This window comes from Arachis hypogaea, chromosome 18 (assembly GCF_003086295.3).
Source record: "Arachis hypogaea cultivar Tifrunner chromosome 18, arahy.Tifrunner.gnm2.J5K5, whole genome shotgun sequence".
In the NCBI taxonomy this organism is placed as follows: domain Eukaryota; kingdom Viridiplantae; phylum Streptophyta; class Magnoliopsida; order Fabales; family Fabaceae; genus Arachis; species Arachis hypogaea.
In genome coordinates, this window is record NC_092053.1 from 5,112,485 (window position 1) to 5,132,995 (window position 20,511).

The 20,511-nt window shown below is 33.0% G+C and overlaps 3 protein-coding genes across 4 annotated transcripts; 2 read left to right on the plus strand and 1 right to left on the minus strand.

The window, feature by feature from the left end:
• Positions 1-3,570: 3,570 nt before the first annotated feature.
• On the plus strand, positions 3,571-8,587 carry LOC112771323 (alpha-L-fucosidase 1). Its single transcript, XM_025816032.3, has 4 exons — positions 3,571-4,012; positions 6,405-7,089; positions 7,236-7,478; positions 7,566-8,587. Exons 2-4 carry the CDS (start codon positions 6,545-6,547, stop codon positions 8,362-8,364), a joined length of 1,587 nt encoding a protein of 528 aa, XP_025671817.1. The 5' UTR covers positions 3,571-4,012; positions 6,405-6,544; the 3' UTR covers positions 8,365-8,587.
• Positions 8,588-8,716: 129 nt separating this feature from the next.
• Positions 8,717-11,034, plus strand: LOC112771325 (uncharacterized). 2 transcript variants are annotated; one of them, XM_072225878.1, is made up of 4 exons: positions 8,844-9,132; positions 9,245-9,365; positions 9,517-9,650; positions 10,080-11,034. In XM_072225878.1, the coding sequence occupies exons 1-4, from the start codon at positions 8,899-8,901 to the stop codon at positions 10,083-10,085; spliced, it is 495 nt and encodes a 164-aa protein (XP_072081979.1). In that variant the 5' UTR covers positions 8,844-8,898; the 3' UTR covers positions 10,086-11,034. The 2 variants fall into 2 exon arrangements, with proteins under 2 accessions (XP_025671819.1, XP_072081979.1); XM_025816034.3 differs by lacking the exon at positions 10,080-11,034 and having other exon boundaries at positions 8,717-9,132; positions 9,517-9,908.
• LOC112771324 (serine carboxypeptidase-like) lies at positions 10,001-13,231 on the minus strand. The gene is made up of 9 exons (XM_025816033.2): positions 12,693-13,231; positions 12,086-12,254; positions 11,739-11,858; positions 11,493-11,636; positions 11,242-11,392; positions 10,999-11,087; positions 10,631-10,889; positions 10,382-10,515; positions 10,001-10,305 (listed from the first exon to the last, which is right to left on the minus strand). The coding sequence occupies exons 1-9, from the start codon at positions 13,058-13,060 to the stop codon at positions 10,183-10,185; spliced, it is 1,557 nt and encodes a 518-aa protein (XP_025671818.1). The 5' UTR covers positions 13,061-13,231; the 3' UTR covers positions 10,001-10,182.
• Positions 13,232-20,511: the final 7,280 nt, after the last annotated feature.

Genomic DNA, 20,511 nt, shown 5'->3' on the forward strand with positions numbered 1-20,511 from the left:
CATGAGTATAACAAAATAATTGGTTATTACTTATTAGTGTAGGGTGGAAGAGAGAATTAAAGTCAAAGAAGGTGTAAGAAAAAATAAAAAAAAATAAAGTGGGATATGTGGTTGGTCGATGAAGGATGTGATGTGTGATTTTGGATGAGAAGATGAATTGGCATGCGTTGAAACTTTGAAGAATGCATGATACGTGGCTATGCTCATCACTCGAAACGTGTCCCTTGTGTGAATACCGAAGACGCCTCCCGCACGTGCATGCACGCTCGCTCCATACAGTCCTACTACTATATACTTATAGTACCCTTCTGATCTACTTCTATGGGGAATAATATTTGAACATCTTCAAAGCTTGTCAACCACACTCTGCCATCCATACATGTTTTGGACAAGAATAATACTTATAATATGAGCCATGAGGAGGAGGAATACGACGTCAAAGATGAGCGCCGAGCAAGAAGGTGGCGCGGATAAACAGCGGCGGAATATGATAAACTACGGACGAACGTGTATTTTTAGATTTATGATGTGCGATAAATGTGACTGTTTTGCTTCTTTCAAGATTTTGTATGGTATTAATTAATAATTAGATGGTTTAAGATTTATTTTAAAATATTAAAATCGAAATTTTGAATTTTAATTAATTTGATTTTTAGATATATATTTAAATTGTAATATATTAATAATTAAATATATTAAATTCGAAACAAAAATTTAAAATTTAAAATTTAAATTTAAATTTTATTTAGTTTGTATTTTAGATGTGTATTTAATTTTAAAAAGGTATTAAATTTATTCATAATTTTTAGATGTATTTATTTTATTTTACTAAATTATTGTAATAAAAGGCTGAATATTGTACTATTTTTAAAGAATACATAGTTGAATTGATTTTATATCTATTCTGATAGGAAGAATACAGAAATATTAACAAAAGATATAATTTATTTTTTATTATTTTTATTAATTTTTTATAATTATAATTTTTATTATTATATATATTTTTTAATTTTTTAAATTGAAAAAATAAAAATAAATTAGATTTCAATAATTTATTTTATTTTATCACCAAGAACACTAAATTTTGTATCTATATCTTTTATATCTAATTTTTATGATCTTATCTTATCCTATTTTCATAAACAAATCTAATAATTGTCTAATAACGTTATATCCAAAAAATGAAAAAACGAATAAAATAAAAAGAGAATTTAACAGATAAGTTTTTGTTCATTCTATCGCTTAAAATAGGATTTTCGAATCTTTCTAGCTCTACCAAAAGGCTTGAACAATACTACCCTAGCCAATTCTTCGCATATAAACATATAGAATAGTTTTTTTAATTTATCATCAACTAGAGATAAATGATTAAGAATTTCATTTAATAATGATAAAGATGAAAAAGGTTTTGATGGAATAATAAATTAATTAAATTAATAAGAGAAGTGATGCATGCGGCATTAATTAAGAAGTATGGTACGTTGAAGTAGCTAAGGTCTCTATATCTGACTGCACCTTACTTTCTGGTGAAGTTGCAGCACTCTTGCTTTGAGAGAGAGAGAGAGAGAGTTATTAAGTGGCCAATGGTGGTCCAATAATAATCAGGGAAAGGAAGACGGAAAACATAGATTAAATAAAAGACCAATCAATCATATCATTCAAAAAAACAAATATAAACTACTAGCAGGGTAAAACCAAGAAACCATTATATTTACTGGTTCGTTGTAGATTTCTATGATGTTTGATATGAAGTTGGTGAAGATAGGTTGCAAGTTTGAATTTGGAAAGTAGTTTGATTTAACAAAGAAGCAATACAATGCAAGACGACAACTTCAAAAACGTTGCATCGATCTGCCCTTCGTTGACTCATCATCTTCTTTTCAAAATACATATATATTATTCAAAATTATATAACATATATGCGTGGTTCATATATATGATTTCACCAAAAAACATGTGACACGTTATACGTACATATGATTAAAATCTGTTAGGCTTTATGCAGCTTCTTTTTTCTTTTCAATATAATATAATACCCGAATATTTTTTTGTTTGGGCTGATTACTGTGTTGTTCGTTTTGGACAGAAAAGATAATAGTGAACTTAACGAGATATACGTATTCTGACACTCGAGATTTGGATATGGAATTAAGGCCCAACTAAGAGTCCAAAAAGGGGCCTGGCTGGACACTAGTGTTATGATTTTGTTGGTCCAAGCCTTGTTGGACTCTGGCGAAGGATATAAACTATAGATCAGAGTACAGTTTAGTTAGTCCAAAGTGTTTAATAATTGTTAAAAACAAAGAACTCAAATTGCTATTAAAAAAAACTTTTTAAGTGGGAGCACTTTTATTAAATTTTATCCAACACTTAGGTAGTGTTTGGTGAAGAGACAAAGGCTAAGACTAAGAGACAGAAAGAGAAATAAATCTCAGTATTCTTTTTGGTGTAAAGTGCAAAAATTAAAACAAGAATGAAATTTTAATTTAATTTGTACAAAAGATAAAATTAGAATTAATTAATTGAAATGAAGGTATTTTAGGTATAAAATGTTATTAAAGTTTCAGTCTCTGTTTCTAAAATTTTAGTCCCCGTGTCCTCACTTTTTGGAAGTACTAAAATACTAAAATTTCAGCGATAGAGACAGAAATTTTAATATCAGTCTCTGAGTCAACAAACATGATACTGTGTCTCAGTCTTTCAGTGTCTGTCCTAGTACCTCAAAACAAATACTACTTTAACTAACAAAAAAAAAGTGAATGATTCTACACTATTAGTAGGGGTGTCCATGGATCGGATCGTATCCGCAGATCCGCAGTAAATATCCGCATCCGATCCGAAAATTGCGGATACAATCCGATCCGCAAATTGATCGGATCCGATCCGCACCCTTTGCGGATCGGATCGCGGATATCTGCTCTATATCCGCGTATCCGATCCGCAAATCCGCACTATAATAATTAAAAAATAAATAAATAAATATATATATATATATATATATATATATATATATATATATATGTTTGGTATTATATTTACTTGTTTGTATATTTTAGTTAGTAATTATTATTTATATATTGTATTATTTTATTTTTGTTATTTAGAGAGAGTTTGATTAAAAATATTTTAGGAATAAATAAGTTTAAAAGTATGAAAGAAATATTTTTATCGAATTCTTTTACATAGAAATATGATTAAAAAGAGAAGGTTTAATTATGCGGATATATCCGATATCCGATCCGGCACTAAAAAGTGCGGATATCATATCCGATCCGATCCGATGAAAATTGTGCGGATTGGATCGAATTTTCGGCCATATCCGATCCGATCCGATCCGCGGACACCCCTAACTATTAGAATCTAACACCATTAATGTTCTGAAAATTGGACCGGACTGACCGATCGAACCGGTTTAATCACAAACCAGCAATACTAACGGTCCGGTCAGGTATGTAAAACCGGAAATCATAAATCGGTAAAAAACCATTGAACCGAATGAGAACCGGCCGGTCGGACCGAACTAGAACCCGGCCGGTTTACACAAAAAAGGAAGCTCATTCGTTTCTTTCTCCCTTTCTTTGTTTCAGTCAGAGAAATCACCCAAACCCAGCCACAAAACCCTAGCACTGTAAGCCTACACCACCGCCACAAGGAGTGGCATACTGTCGCCGTCCGTCGCACTCAAAGTTCGCCATCCGTCATCTAGCTTCCCTCGTGCTCCAAATCTTCAACCCCTGTTCGCTGTCACCGATCGCGGTTGCTTCCTCGAGCTCGGCGTCCGTCGTCTTTGTCTGCTCAGCCGCGCTTCCGTCGCCGTTTGTTTGCCGTTCACGTTCGCGTCTTCGTTCGCGTTCTTCGCCATTCGCGTTCGCTCGGCGTTCACCGTTCGCGTTCACTCGCTGTTCACCGTTCGAGTTCGCGTTCGTCTGGAAGCCACGTTACTCTGCTTCAAACTCTGCCACCAACCCGCGCGCTCCACTCAGCCGTCGAACTGCTCTCTTTTGTCCCCGCCGTGAGTTCCCTAAACCCGCCACCAGACAATACACTCACACAACACCAATACTCTTCTTCAAACTCTGCAACTTCTGATTTCTATTACAATAAGTAATTATTTGATTTGGTAGTGGTTTGGATTTTTTCATAGACTAAATTAAAGTTACAATAGTTATGTTCTCTTCTCTATCACATTGAAATTAAGCTTTGAATTCTCTTATTTCATTTTAATTTTACCGCACTCAACATGTTTGATGAAATGCTTTAACCATATTTCTGGTTGGTTTTATAATTTCTAGCTTTTAGAAACTTAGTAAGTTGATTGCATGTGAAATTAGAATAATTGGATCATAGTAATTAGGAAATTTTAGCTGTACAAATAGCATCTTTGCAGAAAACATGTTAGCATGATGATTCCACTTGCGTGTTCTTCTGGTAAATTTTTTAACTGTTATTGTGAACTTGTTAATTTGCTAATGGTTCTTGTGTTCTTGTGTTACTTTTATTTTTTTTTGTTTTGTTGTGATTTTCTGTTCTTGAATTTGTTAAGTTGATTTGCTAAATTGTTGGGCTGCTGTTGTTTTAATTTGTCAAATTGTTTGGTTGCTGCGACTTAATTTGTTGGATTTTCTATTTAGGTCTTGTTCTTGTTTATTTGCTAAATTGTTGTTGTGTATTTATTGTTTATTTGCTGGATATTGGTGATCATTGTCTTTGAGATTATTTACTATGCAGGTTTAGTGTCATCACTGTTTTGGAATGTTTTATAATGTACTAATGTTTGTTGCTGTTTTGTAATTGCTGGTTGCAAGTTTAGTGTGATTATTGGTTAATGTTTTGGTTTAGTGTTCTCTCTTTTCCAGATTTCCCTTCTCCCTGTATTTCTGCATGTTGCTGAATTGGTAATCAATAAATTTGCCTTTTTGCTGTAACTCGGGACTTTACTAGGATTTGTTAAATTTGTTGCTGAATTTGTTGCTTCCCAGTCACAGAATCAGAACAGAATGCTCAGTCAGTGTTTGATTGATTGGCTTTGCTCACCGATTGTATTTGATGATAAATTTTAAATTGATAACTTTTAAATTTTAAATTTGCCCTGCCCATGTTACTGATTCACTGTTCTTTCAGTGCTTTTTGTTGTTGTTAATCATTGTAATAAGCTTTGTTAAAATTTGCACTGCCTATATTACTGAGTGTTCTTTCAGTGCTTTTTGTTGTTGTTAATCATTGTGGTGAACTTTGTTAAAATTTGCACCGCCTATGTTACTGAGTCACGGATTCATCCCTCTCGTCATTATCATTGGCATGAACTCCGAACCATTGGCATGAACTCCGAACCGAAGCCCCAACTCTCTGGATAAAATTGTAATGAAAGCTTATTGGGACTTTTTCTTCTACTTAAGGTATGAATCAGAATGATGAGGCCAAGTTGTGAATACACAAGTGTCAACGGACTATAACATATATTGAATTTGTGACATTAGAAGGGTGTAATAATAACAATAATGGAGTCATGTTACTTGAATATTGAGGTTTAACATTTAAACTCTCAGCTTCTCAGCCCTGTTTGATTCTTCATCTCAGGCAATTGAATCGAATCAACCAGGCCTTCCTTTTCTTTTTCATTTAGTTGATTCTTAATTTTTCTAATATATGTAACTTTCTGAATCAAGTGGATCAGATTATGTAATTTTCTTGATTTGGGATATTTTCGAAGACGCATTAGAAGAGCTATTTTATTATTATGTTTGCTATAATAATATTCACATGTTCTGTATGCTTGTGATTGTTTCGGTGTTTACATTTTCTTTCCAAGTCACTTGCTATGGTTGTTCTGAGTTAAGGCTTTGTATGTGTGTGTGAGAATGTGATAATGTTGAATGCTGTTGCATCTAATAGGAGTTCTTGGAGTACCCTCATCTTTGGTCCTTTATAATTTATTTATTATTTTATTCTAAAACGATTTTTTCGGTTGAACCATCGGTTGGACTGGTTAGACCAATAAATAAGTGAACCAGTGATTAAAGCGGTTTGATAATCAGTTCGGTTTTCAGAATCTTGTTAAAAACATTAATAATTAATTAATGGTTACAAATCACAAAACTTGCTGGACCTAGCACTTTCCTTCGACAAAAATGATCTTTAATCATTTTAGATGTAACAATTTCATCAAATTTTTATTCTTTGAAATTTTAAGAATTAATCTACTAAGATAGATGGATTCTTTTACTGTTTTCAATCAAATTTTTAATACACATATTAGACAAATAAATATTATTACAAGACAATTAGATTCCAAAAAATATATTTTTAGAAAAATTAGTGTCCGTTTAAAAAAATAAAAAAATTGATTTAAAATTATTTGGGAAATGAATTTGCATAGTTATTTGACTTATTTCACTTATTTGAAGTTATGAATGAGTGAAAATGTGGAACTAGTGTTGGTGTATGGTGAGAAAGCAGTGTTCCATTGTGTTGGTCAAAGTGAAAGACTGAAACTATAAACCCACGCTGATTTATCATAACTCAATATTCTTCCCTTCCAGACACCATGGACAACCTCAACCTGCCATTAAGGTTAGTATTGTCTTTCAACCTATTACTATTACTCCCATGTTGTTGTTGCTGTTGTTCAGTGGCTCCGCCACTTCCCATATTGCCCCTCCCAAACGCCTTCCAGATCCAATGGCAGCTGAGCCACATGTCCCTCTTCTTCCACTTCGGTCTCAACACCTTCACCGGACAAGAGTGGGGCTCCGGCCACGTACACCCTTCCCTCTTCAACCCCACCAACCTCAACGCCACTCACTGGATACACCTCGCCAAAGTCAACGGCTTCAACCGCGTCATCCTCACCGCCAAGCACCACGACGGTTTCTGCTTGTGGCCTTCCCAATACACTAACTACTCTGTTCGCTCCTCTCCCTGGAAGGCCGGCACCGGGGACGTCCTCGCTGACCTCTCCGCCGCCGCCAAACTTGCCGGCGTTGACCTCGGCATCTACCTCTCCCCCTGGGATCGACACGAGCACTGTTACGGTGACACCTTGCTCTACAATCAGTTCTACTTGGCCCAGATGACTGAGCTACTCACTAGGTATAATAAATAATATTTGGGTTTTCGAATTCGAATTTGGTATTACAATTGATTAGTTAGTTATGTTAGTTGTATGTAGTTGTTACTTGTTAGATTCATAATAGGGTTACATTGTGTTAATCATAATATGCATTTCCTGATGGGAGGTATGGAGAGATAAAGGACGTATTTTTGGATGGTGCAAAAGGAGAAGGGGAGAAGGACATGGAGTATTTCTTTCACACTTGGTTCTCTCTCATTCACCAGCTTCAGCCCGCCGCCATTATATTTTCCGATGCTGGTCCTGACACTAGGTGGGTTGGGAATGAACTTGGTCTTGGTGCCTCTACTTGTTGGTCTATTTACAACTCCAGTCTCACTCCAATTGCTGGCATTTACAATGATCCTCGGTGGGTTACTTAAATTCCTACGCTTTAAGCTCTATGCTTTGTTATGCCTTGTCTCAGATTGTTCAATGTTTTCTTTGTTTCTAACAGATATGCGGCCGAGGGAGATCCGGCTGGTCATGAGTGGGTACCTGCCCTCTGTGATGTCTCAATCAGACCTGGTTGGTTTTGGCATCCTTCAGAACTTCCAAAGTCTGCAATCAATCTGCTTGAAATATACTATAAGTCGGTTGGTCGAAATTGTCACTTGCTACTCAATGTGCCTCCAAACTCGTCGGGTCTCATTTCACCCGAGGATATCCAAGTTCTTCAAGGGTTCACTGAACTCAGAAGATCTATATTCTCCCACAATTTAGCTATAAATGCGCTTCTTGAAGCCAGCAGCACGCGAGGAGAAGGAGGAGGAAGAGGAGGGACTTGTGATTCACAGTTTAGTCCCTACAATGTTCTGAAAGAAGGCATATACACTTATTGGGCTCCAGAGGAGTATCAATCAAGTTGGATATTGTACATAGATCTTCAAGAACTAGTATCCTTTAATGTTCTGCAACTACAAGAGCCTATTCAAATGGGACAAAGAGTGAGTGAGTTTCACCTCGAGGCATTGCATCAAGATGATGTATGGAAGAGAGTTACAAATGGCACCACAATTGGATATCAGAGGCTTTTGATGTTTCCAAAAGTAAAATCTCAGCATTTGAAGCTTGTTATTGGCAAGTCTAGAGCTGATCCACTGATATCATACTTGGGGATCTACATGGATCCAGTTACCATTTGGAGCAGCATATATGATGATACAGTATTAACAAGCCATTTCAATGCAACTCAAGTTATTCATATTATCACACAAGACAACTCTCACACTGCTACTTCAACAGCTACAATGTAAACTTGCTCAGTTATTTTTCTTGTAGTTGTATGTTACACAGAAATAGAAGAAAATTTTTTGCTCATTTATGTATGTGGGAATTGGTATCTGTTTTGCTCCCCATGTATTTTGTAGAATCTTGTAGAGGACTCGTCTCTCAATAAGGAGAGCAGTAATCTGTGTAAATTGCTGTGTAATTTACTTTCATAGTATCAAGAACAAATCTTCCAAGTTTCAATGGTTATTAACTTGCACGCATTGGCCTTCAAAATTCCTAAGATAAATTTTTTTTGTTGACATGTTTATTAATAAATCAAAGAAATTAATAAGTTCACCAATATGTATAAACTAAAACTTCAGTAAGTTAAAAAATGAACTAAGTGCAAATCTCATTCTTTCACTTGTTCTATTTTAATTTTTTTTTTTGTGACTGTTCTATTTTAATTTGCTCATATCATAATATCCTTTTTAATTGGATTTTATTTATTTATTCATTATTTTCTTACTAGATTGGAACTTTAAAAGGGTTGATAGAGATATTCATAGTAATTGAGGATGGAAGCAGCTGCAGAGCAAGGAGAGAGAGGAAGCAGAACACAGATGCTAACAGGCACGGTTTTAGGGATAGACCACACCGATCTCTTTTACAGAGTCTGCGCTCTTTGTGAAAGGACCCTTTCCTTTCCCTCCGGTGATGATTCTGATGTCCCAGCTTCTTCCCTCTGCAAATTCTGCCACCCGCACCCTGCTTCTGCCTCCTCTGCCTCCAAAAGACTCTTCCGAATCCTGGTATCTTATTCTTCTTTTTTTCCCCCTTCAAAGTTCTGTTTTTTCTGTGACCCTTTGTGTTATTTACACCAAATAGTATTGAATTTTGTTGTGGGGGTGCTTTGTTTTGCAGATGTCGGTTGCGACAGAAACAAAGGTATTCAGTGTCATATGCTTCGATAGAGTTGCCAGGGTTCTGTTCGGTTGTTCTGCAGATGACTTCTTTCACTTTGCAAAGCTCCACCCTTTTTGTGGTAATCTTCTACCCCTTTCATTTGGAATTTGGATTATCCAAGCTCTCAATGATGTAGAGCTTGAACATAGAGTTTATACTGTGAAAGATTCCTTCTTTTTTTTTTCCTTTTGGGTCCTGCATTCAGCTTTGAACCTGGTTTGTATCTGCAGGTGTGACTGTAAATGAGATTCTGGAGGGAGAGATGTTCACTATGACTCTAACCAAGCCCCTCAATGGCAATGCTAGACATCTAAGGCTTGCATCCGCTGTTCCCTTGAGCTCTACATTTCAGCCCATCATTCAGGTTTTAAGAGAATACTACACATCATCACGTACTAGTTCATAGTCACAATTTATTTTGTGTAAAAATTTTAAGTGAAAATCATTTTACAGTGGCATAATTAAGGTACAAGAAGGTGGGAAATAAATGTTAGTTATTTTCATTTTATGTTAGCCATGATTCATGAGAAAGAAGTATTAGCTCCATTTAGTTTACTTGTTTGGATGGTGTCTCCATACTGAAAACTCTCTATTTCATTATACAGCCTTTGTTTGTGTGTGATTTTTAGTCCTCTTTTTTTAATATTTGTGCCAGTTAATGGCATGACAAAGTAAAAGAGAAAAGAAAAAGATCATTCACTGAGGATCGTGGCATCATGCTGAACTAACATATTTATTCAAAGATTTATTTCTAAATGAATAAAATAAAATACAGATTTGTGCACAATTTCAGGGATAGTAGTAGAAGCTAGACAATCCCAAATATTATGCATGGAGCCATGCCCACAAGTTAATATGATCACAAGCTATGCCTTGTTATTTTTGCTTTGAGTCCATCATTTAGGAGAGACATTGGCTCCACCCTTTTTCGGTGTTAGTTTCCCTTGCATCCAGTTTGTTAGCATCTGAAGTGCAGCTTTTGGTTGATCCATGGGAACCATGTGCCCAGCTTCGTTCACCTGTTTTTTCACAAAATAAAGTTATCAAAAGTGGATATAACAATGTCAACTCAAGAACACACCCTTGAACACAAACCTTGAGGAACGCAAGAGGTCCATGGCTTTTAAGAGTCCCTGCTGCCGCGCCATCTACCAAAAATGGGACAGTAGAAGCTACTTCAAACTCCTTTTGACCTGACCACTCCATTGCATGAACCCACCTTGAATTCCCTGAGCAATGAGAAACAAAAGCATTAAGAATGCTGATCATTGCACTTCTTTTTTTGTCCTTCCAACACAACCAACTTTAGCTTCAAATTAATTGAGTTGGCTGCAAAAAGCTTACCAAGCCAATTGCATATGAGATCTTCTTCTCCAGCATATACAAGAACCTGGATTCCATCCTCAAGAAGAGCTGGGATTCCAACTTCGAGATTTCTCATCCAGTCCTCCATCATAGCATCATAGACTGTGCTACTGCACGAAACAAAGTCCAAGTCCCCAACACCTAAAGCATCCCTAACTGTCTTCTCGTTTAAGAATGTCTCTACATTGGAGAAGTCATAACACAGATTTCCCTCGCATTTCTTTCTAATGTCATAGTACTGCAGTTTCAATAGTAGAAGAATTCATAAGTGAAACTATGGTAGTGTTTTTTAGGCAAATAATTAGATTGGTAAGAAAAGTGTACTATGTTCTCTTATAATACCATACATTAATGTCGCCGGCGATGGACATTATCCGACTGAATATGGCATTGCATTTATATAATGAAGTCATACATGCATCTCCACCATCGGTACCTGACAAATACAATATAATTTAAGGGTGTCAAACAAGTAAAATTACATATTGTTTGAGCAATAAGCTGGTAAGTTTTCTCCCATTGTGTTTTTCTTTTCTAAGATCATTCATCATGGGGCTAAAAAATTTAATTTGTAACCTAACATAACATACCACAGCTTTTTATGGCATCTTTGCATGATGGGATCAACTTGCTGATACTATCATAATCAGACTTTTTAATCAGTCCTCTGTCTAATGCATAGTCTGTGTATGCTTGGTACTGAATTTCCGGATTGGTCAAACCATTACCAATAGCAAAACCCTGTTTATGAAATTGATCAAGAGAATCAGTATAATTATTATCAAGTAAAGGCAATTAACAAACCTTGTAATGTACATATATAATGAGACAGTTTTGAGACCTTGAGATTGATTATTATTCCTTCCTTTGCTTTGTTGCCTTGGTGAACCCTTGATGCAAGAGCTGGAATGTAGTGTCCAGCATATGACTCTCCAGTGATGTAGAAATCATTCTTGACAAATTGAGGGTGCTCCTTGAAAAATGCCTGTCATTGATGTAGAATTGGAGTGTACATGTTATTTTTACCACCATGCATTTTCACTTTATGAATTGTTTTGTTTAATCACAATTATGAAATGGACTTTACCTGCAAGAAATCATAGAGATCATTGCTAACACCTGCTTCATCATGGCGGATGTCATCATCATCAGAAGTATAACTAAAGCCTGTCCCAATAGGCTGGTCTACAAAAAGAATATTTGATGCCTACAAATCAAAAGTAAACATTGATGCCAACCATAACCAATAAAGCTAATGTAACAGTTTGATTCTCTGAGATAGGTACTAGCCATAGCCCCATGTGTGAATGTGCTGAGAGACATAAATTATGACATTCTTTTTTGTTAACTATTCTTAAAAGCGAGGCATTTGCATGGAATGAACATGTTAAAGTAATATTTTGAGAGAAAATGCAGGAGAAAATTTATAGGCACCTTGTCCCAGCCAAATTCATTCCAAACAAGAGACAAGTTCTTTGTGATTTGGAAAGGACCATTCTCATAAAATAAAGCAAGCTCACTGCTGCACCCTGGTCCTCCGGTCAACCATATGACAACAGGGTCTTCCTTCTTATTGCGAGATTCAAAGAAAAAGTAGAACATCCTGCACCATTGATTTGAAGAGAGTTGGGTGGGGGGGGGGGGATTCCATGCAGTTAGGACCATAGATAGTGCCTTAATATATGTATATTTTGGCTAAAAAATAAGTTTGAGTTTCTTAATATGCAAGGAAACAGGCAAGCATTGTTTATAAGCCTAAACCAGTACAAGTCATGTGATGATAAATAAATATTTGAGCCTTAATCATTTAAAGAATCTTTACAACTCATGAAACAGCTTGAGTTATATGAGAAAGTGGCAAGAAATTTAACTTTGTTAACCAAAATATCCAACTTCTTGGCAGTTATTTCTCTCAATAACTGCATAGAACTGCAACAGAGCTTTCTTTGACATGAAGCTAGCAGAGAATTTGATAAGTAAATAACTCAATTGGAACTTCAAATTGCATAGCAGGGTTCATATGTATGTTTAGTTTCCTTACCTTGCCGCTTTGGAACGAGGAAGGCGATAGTACCCTGCATGATGACCAAGATCTTGAACAGATGTACCTGAAGAAGAAGAAGAAGAAGCAAGATTGTAAGGGAATGTGAGCTTCTTCTTCACAATCTTTCCAGGGACAAGATGAGTGTTACTCTCTATTCTGTTAATGGAGCCTTTAGGGAATAGGTTAAGGCCTCTGATGAGGCTCTCGGCCGTGAAAGAGTCGCCTGAGGGGCAAGTTGTAGTTTGAGCTGGAGAGGAGAATGAAGGTGAAATGAAGAGGAAGATGGTGGAGAGTAAGAAGAACAACATAGAAGATGATGCCATGATGTTTGTTTTGAAATGAGTAGAAATAAATATGAATGGCATCTCAATTTATAGTAATTAGTCTCAAAAGTGTTTGAGTATGGGAGGGTTAACAGTTGCCACTACGCACTTTATTAGTCTCATCTTAATATTTAATTATACTTAACAATATATATTCAAGCAACTTCAAATAATTGAATTCTTGGAGGTGTGTAATCAAAATGCCTTCATATTCCTTCATTTATATTTTAATTACAATTTTCATTTAAAAACATATTCATGTGAATAATCATCTTAATAAAGGAAAGTGTATAATTTCATTACTAAAATGTAACAGAGGGATGACAACTCAGTTAGCATGCCTTACAAGGATGGATTCCTCCATATATAATCATCAATTCTTAGTTTTATTTTTTATTAAAATATGTATATCCATATATATGGTATTAAGTATGCTAGCTACTACGTTTTGTTAATTATTCCGTTTACGATTTTCATTTGAATAAACAATGGCTAAAAATTAAAATAGACAAAGTAACAAAAATTTAATCCAAAAGATATATAAAACCATCATGTTTATATATATGCAATTAGAAGTGCAATTGCTATCTATTTATATATATATGCATGTTAGTATGTTACTACTTTTTATAGTTTAATTCGTTTTTTTCCCAGCATGGCACATGCATATGTATTGGCATGGGGTGTTCTATAATTGTGAAGCTATGTAGAAAAGGAGGTTAAGAAAGTGTTGCGTGTAAGATATAATAGTGATGCCTTAAATAAAAGGTCACGCAATTTTGACAAAATATACATCATAGATAAACGAGTATCATATCATATATATTAGTGTGTCCCACTTTTTAGCCCATATAATATAATAACATGAGATTGGTTAGTTTTCCGTTGAAGGTAGGTGTACAACTTATAACTGAAAGTGGCGTATAAGTCCACCAATAATGCCTTAAACTCAGAATCAAAGTAGAGGATCCAATCCATGACCCCGTGACACTTGCATTTGCATATATGTTTGTGTGCGCATTAAATCCTCAATATTTTCTTTTTGCCACTTTTGAGAAAAAGGAACTTGTCTTCTTCCTCATGCATAAAACCTCAGTGATGATACGTCATTTTAGTTTCATCAACAACTTGTATATACGAGTCACGATTTAATTCTGTTAGTAATTTGCCACTTTATGTGCACGCATATAAGATATGAGACGCCACCATATTCATTCCCATTTCTTTATCATCGTTTGCGCTCTGGGCAATGACGCATATGAAAATAACCACATAACGAAATCATATATATTCCGATGAATTAATGACTACATAAATGTATAGTAACAATATTTGGTCTCACTTATGTTATATATGTTTCTATCACACAGCATCGCTTATGGTTATTCCTTATGCATGCGAAAAATCCTCTCATAACTCGCTAAGATTTCCGTTCATATATAAAATAAGAAGAAGTATAGAGAGCCAATGGAATATTTGTACAATGTGTACAATAGAGGTTTAGAAATGTCCGATTTAGTGCTTTTGGGATGAGTGGTTTCATGACTTGATATCAGAGCTCTAGATCCGAAAGGTTAAGAGTTCGATCTTTGGTGATATTTTGATATTCAGTAAAATAATTTTATACAGACAACTAATTATATATTGTCACACTAATAAAATTATTAAATTTATTACTTAAAAAAAATTAAACATATAAATTTAATTGGACAACATTGTGTATTAAAGTTAAATTATCTCTCATTTTTTTTTTTTGGGTTTTTAACGGTATTCTCCAAAGGTCAAGAACTAATTCACTGCGATAATGAGTTCCATTTAAGGATTTGCTGTTGGCCAATAAATTACTATATGCACAAGGTAGGATAATTATCTCTCAATATATATATATATTTTTTTTTTGGTTGCCCACGGTATCTCCCAGCCCGATAGGCCAAGGATTAATCCGTCGCGGATCGGAGCTCCATTTAAGGGTCTGCCGCTGGCCAATAGATTGCTGCATGCACCTCTCTCAATATATATATATATATAAACGGGCCTAAAAAGCCCAGCAGAATATTACATATATATTTTTTCATTTGTTTGGGTCTGGGGGAAAGGACCAAGATGTGTATGAAAGTTTTCTTGGGCTTCCTGTCTTAGCTAGTTTTTTGGGTAAAAGGTGTTGTTTAACCAATAAATAATTTGAAGCCCAAAAGCAACTTGAATTTGGGTTATTGATGATTGATATATATTCAATCCCTCTTCCAAACCTGATTTGTGTTGAGGTCAAGTCAATGCCTTCTAAGGCCCACAGGGAAAAAAAGTCAATGTTTTGATGAAGCATTCGTTATTCCTTTGCACTTTAATCTTATCTTTTCAGTTTTTCTTTATTAAATTAAAACCTACACACTCATGTATAATATTTCATTAGGAAAACAAGTATTTTCGCATTTCATTTAATAAAATGAATGTTATCATGATTACCTAATGATATATAATATGGAATAAAAAAGGAAATATATTATTATAAGGCAAATGGTCCTCTTTTGGCCATTGTAGGCAAGGCAAGAGAGGGCTTATATCACCACAAAGCGCCATTATCATTTATATAGGTCCTTTGCATGAGACACGCCTTTTTATAAAATAAAATGTAGGGTTGGTTCTTTACTTCTTTATTTATTTATTGTTTTCAATTCTTTTTTGGAATTTGTAAGTTGTCACTACTAATCTACTATACTACCTTGAGATATTAATTAATGGAGATGAGATTGTTATTATTTATGTATTTATAGGTTTAATTTAAGGTGAAGAGTTAAGTATAGTTATTTTCATAAATAAATTTATCTATATTATTGTGGGGATAAATATCATATTATAATTTATAATTTTTTTAATAATATATAATGATAATAATATTTATTTATTTTTATTAAATTATTAAATTTGATTCTACAATAATTTTTTATTTAAGTTTTAGTATTTAATAGTCAATTTAAAAATTTTATATTAGATGTCTATTAGAATAATTAATTCTCAATTTAAATAAAATTGATGTTTTTTTATTAAAAATCGACTTAAAAGAGTATTATTTATTTTCTTTTAAAATTAGTTTTAATTTTTTACATAACAACTACATTAATTAAAAGAACTTTCTCAACTATGAATATCAGTAAAAGTTAGCTTCTATTATATGAGAAATAAATTTTTAAATATATATATATATATATATATATATATAAAGAGATATATTTCGATTCTATTGTTAAGAAAAAAATTATTCAATTTTTTAAAAAAATATAAAAGCTAAAAAATATAATTTTAAATTATATATTATTATTTAAATTAATATTTTAGTATTTTAATTTATAAATTAGATATTTTGAAAATTAATCATATTTTACAATAACAAAATATAATTATAACAATAATTATGCTATATGTACATAAAAAAAATAACCGCCCATATAAAATACATATTAAAATATAAAATAATATTAAAAATGAGTTAAACAACATATATATTTATACATAAATACATAATGGTAGGTTAATAAATATTTTGATAACTGATCTTTATATAGATATAATATTTTTATTGTAAAAATTATTATTATATTATATATATTTTACCTCTATTATCAAAATTTTATGGATCTGTCCTTGGATGTATTTATAAATTTAATGTAACATATTTGATTAACCTATAATAATCTAATAACTTTTAATTATCAATTTCACATAAAAATAATTATTTGTGAGTTTATACCTTAATTTAAACTTTTAAAATAGTTTGATTCTAGACATAATTTATAACATGACTATGCTACGTGTATGTGCACCAAAATCAGCCAACAAAGTTAGGTATAAGTATAAATTAAAATAGATGTTGAAATATAAATATATATTGAAAATAAATTAAACCACATATATTTATATACAAATATATTGGTAACTGATTTTGGTATACAAATAGTATTTTTGTTTATAATAACATCGTGAACAAATGGTTAAAATTAAATTAAAGTTGATATATTCTTAAAACTCTCAACTTATATAATAAAAATTTCACAATTGATGATCTATTAATAATAGCTTGTTGAAATTAAAGTTAATATAAAAATCATTCAAATGTGTCTGTCATATAACTTAATAGGGTTTAGTACTGTTTTTTACCCGGCCACTCAAGAATAATAGGGTTTAATTCCATATATATAGATATAGCAATTACAGTAAATCTGAACTTTCATTTTAGCATACACATACAACTTGTCTTCCCTGAAAGGAATGAAAGGATATGTTATTAATAGGGGTAAAGATTAAGCACTATCAGCTGTTTGGGCTTAGTTATCCAATAATAGGCCTAAACACTTTAATTATTTAGGTCATATCAAAATCAAAATGTCAATTCACTTTTAATGCAAGTTTTCTCTTGCACGACTTAAATTGTGGATCGTGGTTAAGTAGGAACACCGTACCATTTGTGCTGGTTTCTGTGCTTATAATTAACAAGCCAATTAATCATAATCGTGAGTGACTATAGTATTTAGGATAGGTTCATGAGATGTGAAGATATATATGTTGTACAAAAAAATTAACAATAATATAAAGATAAGGTGAAAGCAATGTATCTGGCAAGCAACTTTCTGATTTGAAGTTTTGATAGAAAACTTTATTAAAACTTCAAAGTGATATATATTCATTCATAGTGATAGTGAAAGTAATCAATAAAAGCATACTCATCTATATTGGATGCTATTTTCTGTAACAAAAAATGAAATTAACAAAATTATTCATGATATGACCAGTAAACATCGGTTACAAGTTATAGCTCGGTAATATCTAAACTCTAATTATAACCGACGATTTCATAATAGCCATAAACAACTTTAAATCAATAACGTCGGATATGCAATTAATCCTCTTCTTGAGCCTTACATCCTGACCTTTTTCGCTAAAATATAAAGCAGACAAGAAAGTTACAGAAGGTATGTCACTCTTTCTAAGATAAGATCTATTATCCACTTTACACTAACTTGAGCGTTGGAGTGCTTTTACAGATATCCACCCTCGCCGTTCATCCATTGCTGATGTATATCTTGGTCTAGTCGAGAAGTCTACCGACCTTATCAGAGGACGAGTTATACCTTGGAGTAGTAAGGCAAGAACAATTCATTTATTTGAAATAGAAGAATTTTAATTGCTTTAACTAAGATGTGAAACTACTTATTAACCTATATTAAGATGAAGATAACCCGGTTGTCACATCACAATCCTCATCTGCAATTCTGCATTTCAATGAAGGGTGTTCGGATCCATTGGAATTTATTATTAAAAAACCCAAGTAATGCAAGTTATGTAGAAACGTAAGCTTGTTTCAACATTATTTGTATTTGTTGTCCTTATATATAATCAGAAATATAAAGATATATTCCTTATCTATTTGTCCATATGGAAAAATTGAAGGGATGATAAGATTATGGCAATGACTCGATTGGATAAAGCATCTATATTTATATACGGTTAAAGGGTAGCATATATTGATTGGTGCAATGCAAGTAGTTGATGATATGATTCTATTGCGCTATAATCGTCATGGCTACATAATAATTGGTGGATAATTATATTCTAATCTATTGGAAATTGGGTTCGAGACTTTTGGTATAATGATGTATTATGCTTGGGGGACCCGTGAAGATAGTTTTTCTTCTTGTTGCAAAAGATGGGAATTTAAATAATCTTGTTTTTATATTTTAATTAATTGCTTAAATAAATTAAAATGCGAAAATCATGGCATACCCTTTGGTATCGATTTTGGATATAATTATAAGATAACTACTAACAAGATGTGGACATATATTGCGTATTATGATAAACAATTTGACTAAATATATTAAATTATGATGGTATATTATTGTTGAGAAGTTCGAACTTGAATTTATTATAGGTTTGGAAAAGGAGAATAAAATTGAAGTTTCCCTTGTAAAGGATGGTGTGTGAAAACCTGAGTTTTTGATAGGGTATGGACTATGATTCATTTCAAACCACAAGATGGTTTACAATGAGATGATGACTTAGCAAGAAAGTAACCGTCAACTAGCAAACCAACTAACAAGATAACTACTTTAATTTCTTGACATACAAGGGATAAACCAAAATAACTATTTATATTCATGTACGGTTAAAATTTACTTAGCACGTTTTTTAGTAAATCAAGTCTTTAATTTTCAATCTTGTTTCCGTTAGAAATAAGATAATTAGTAGAGTGTCTATGGAGTCAGAAGATGGAAGGAGAATTCAATTCTAGGAGTATACATAGTTACAATATAATTATTTGAAAGATAATTTTTTAAGAGTTTTTTTTTTTATTTGTGATAGGAGATTGTGAGTTATGGAATTGACTAGCGTGAATATAAAATTTTAATTGGAGAAAAAATCTTTACTAATGAGAGTTGGAACTTCTTAACCAACTTCATGACATGTTAAGGCTAGTTAAACTAACAATTGGTAGAGCGGATAGAGTGATGTAAAAATTTGATAAAAAATATGTATTTTTTACTAACTTTTTTTCTGCAGATTTTGCAGGAAAAAATTCTACCGAAAGACATAACCAGTTACTGTTACACTAGAGCAATTTGAAAAAGATTGGTTCTTCCATAAATTGAATTATTTGCATAATTTGTTTATGGTGGACAGTGTGAAAACTATACAGAGATTGAGTAGACTAAGAATTATTAGTAATAGTGATAATATTTGTACTTTGTGTAAGAAGGATATTAAATTCATTCATCACTTGTTCTTTGACTGTGAGTTTACCTAGTAGATTTTGGTGTGCATGAATAACGAACGTACTTTAGTAGAACGTGGGTCATTTTAGGTAGGATTAGACAACACTTTGAGTGTTGGACAGGAGAGTCTAGTGGAAAAGAGGAGTGTAAAAAATGGTTAATTAGATTTTTTGCGACAACTTGAAATATTTGAAAAGAATTTTTAGGAACAAAGAGACAGGTGTTGACTTATTTATCAACAGATCCTGCTCAAGTTATAAATAGTGGTATGGTGTTGATCCATTTAGTTGTTGATGGTAAGTATGGTAATTAAGTTGGATTAGTCTAGTAGTTAGCTTACTAAGTTGCTTAAGCAAGTGTCGAGAGTTCAAATCTCGCTTTGTGCATGCAGCAATTCATTGGCCAGCACAAACCCTTAAATGGAGCTTAAATCCGTGACAGATTAGTTCTTGTCCTGCAGGATTGGGGGATACCGTGAAAAAAAAAATTAGTTTTGCTGTTTTCGTAAATTTTTGTTTCTTCTTGTTAGAATATAATTAGGATCAATTAGAATTATTTAGTATATCTGAATATCTATTATAGAATATTACGTCTTTATTATTACGATTCTCTTAGTCCCTATAAATACCCTTCTATATTGTATCATTCCAGACAATTTGAATAGACAACTTGAATACACTCAATAATACACAAATCCTTCTTCCAATTTAGTCTCTTGTTTCTAACATG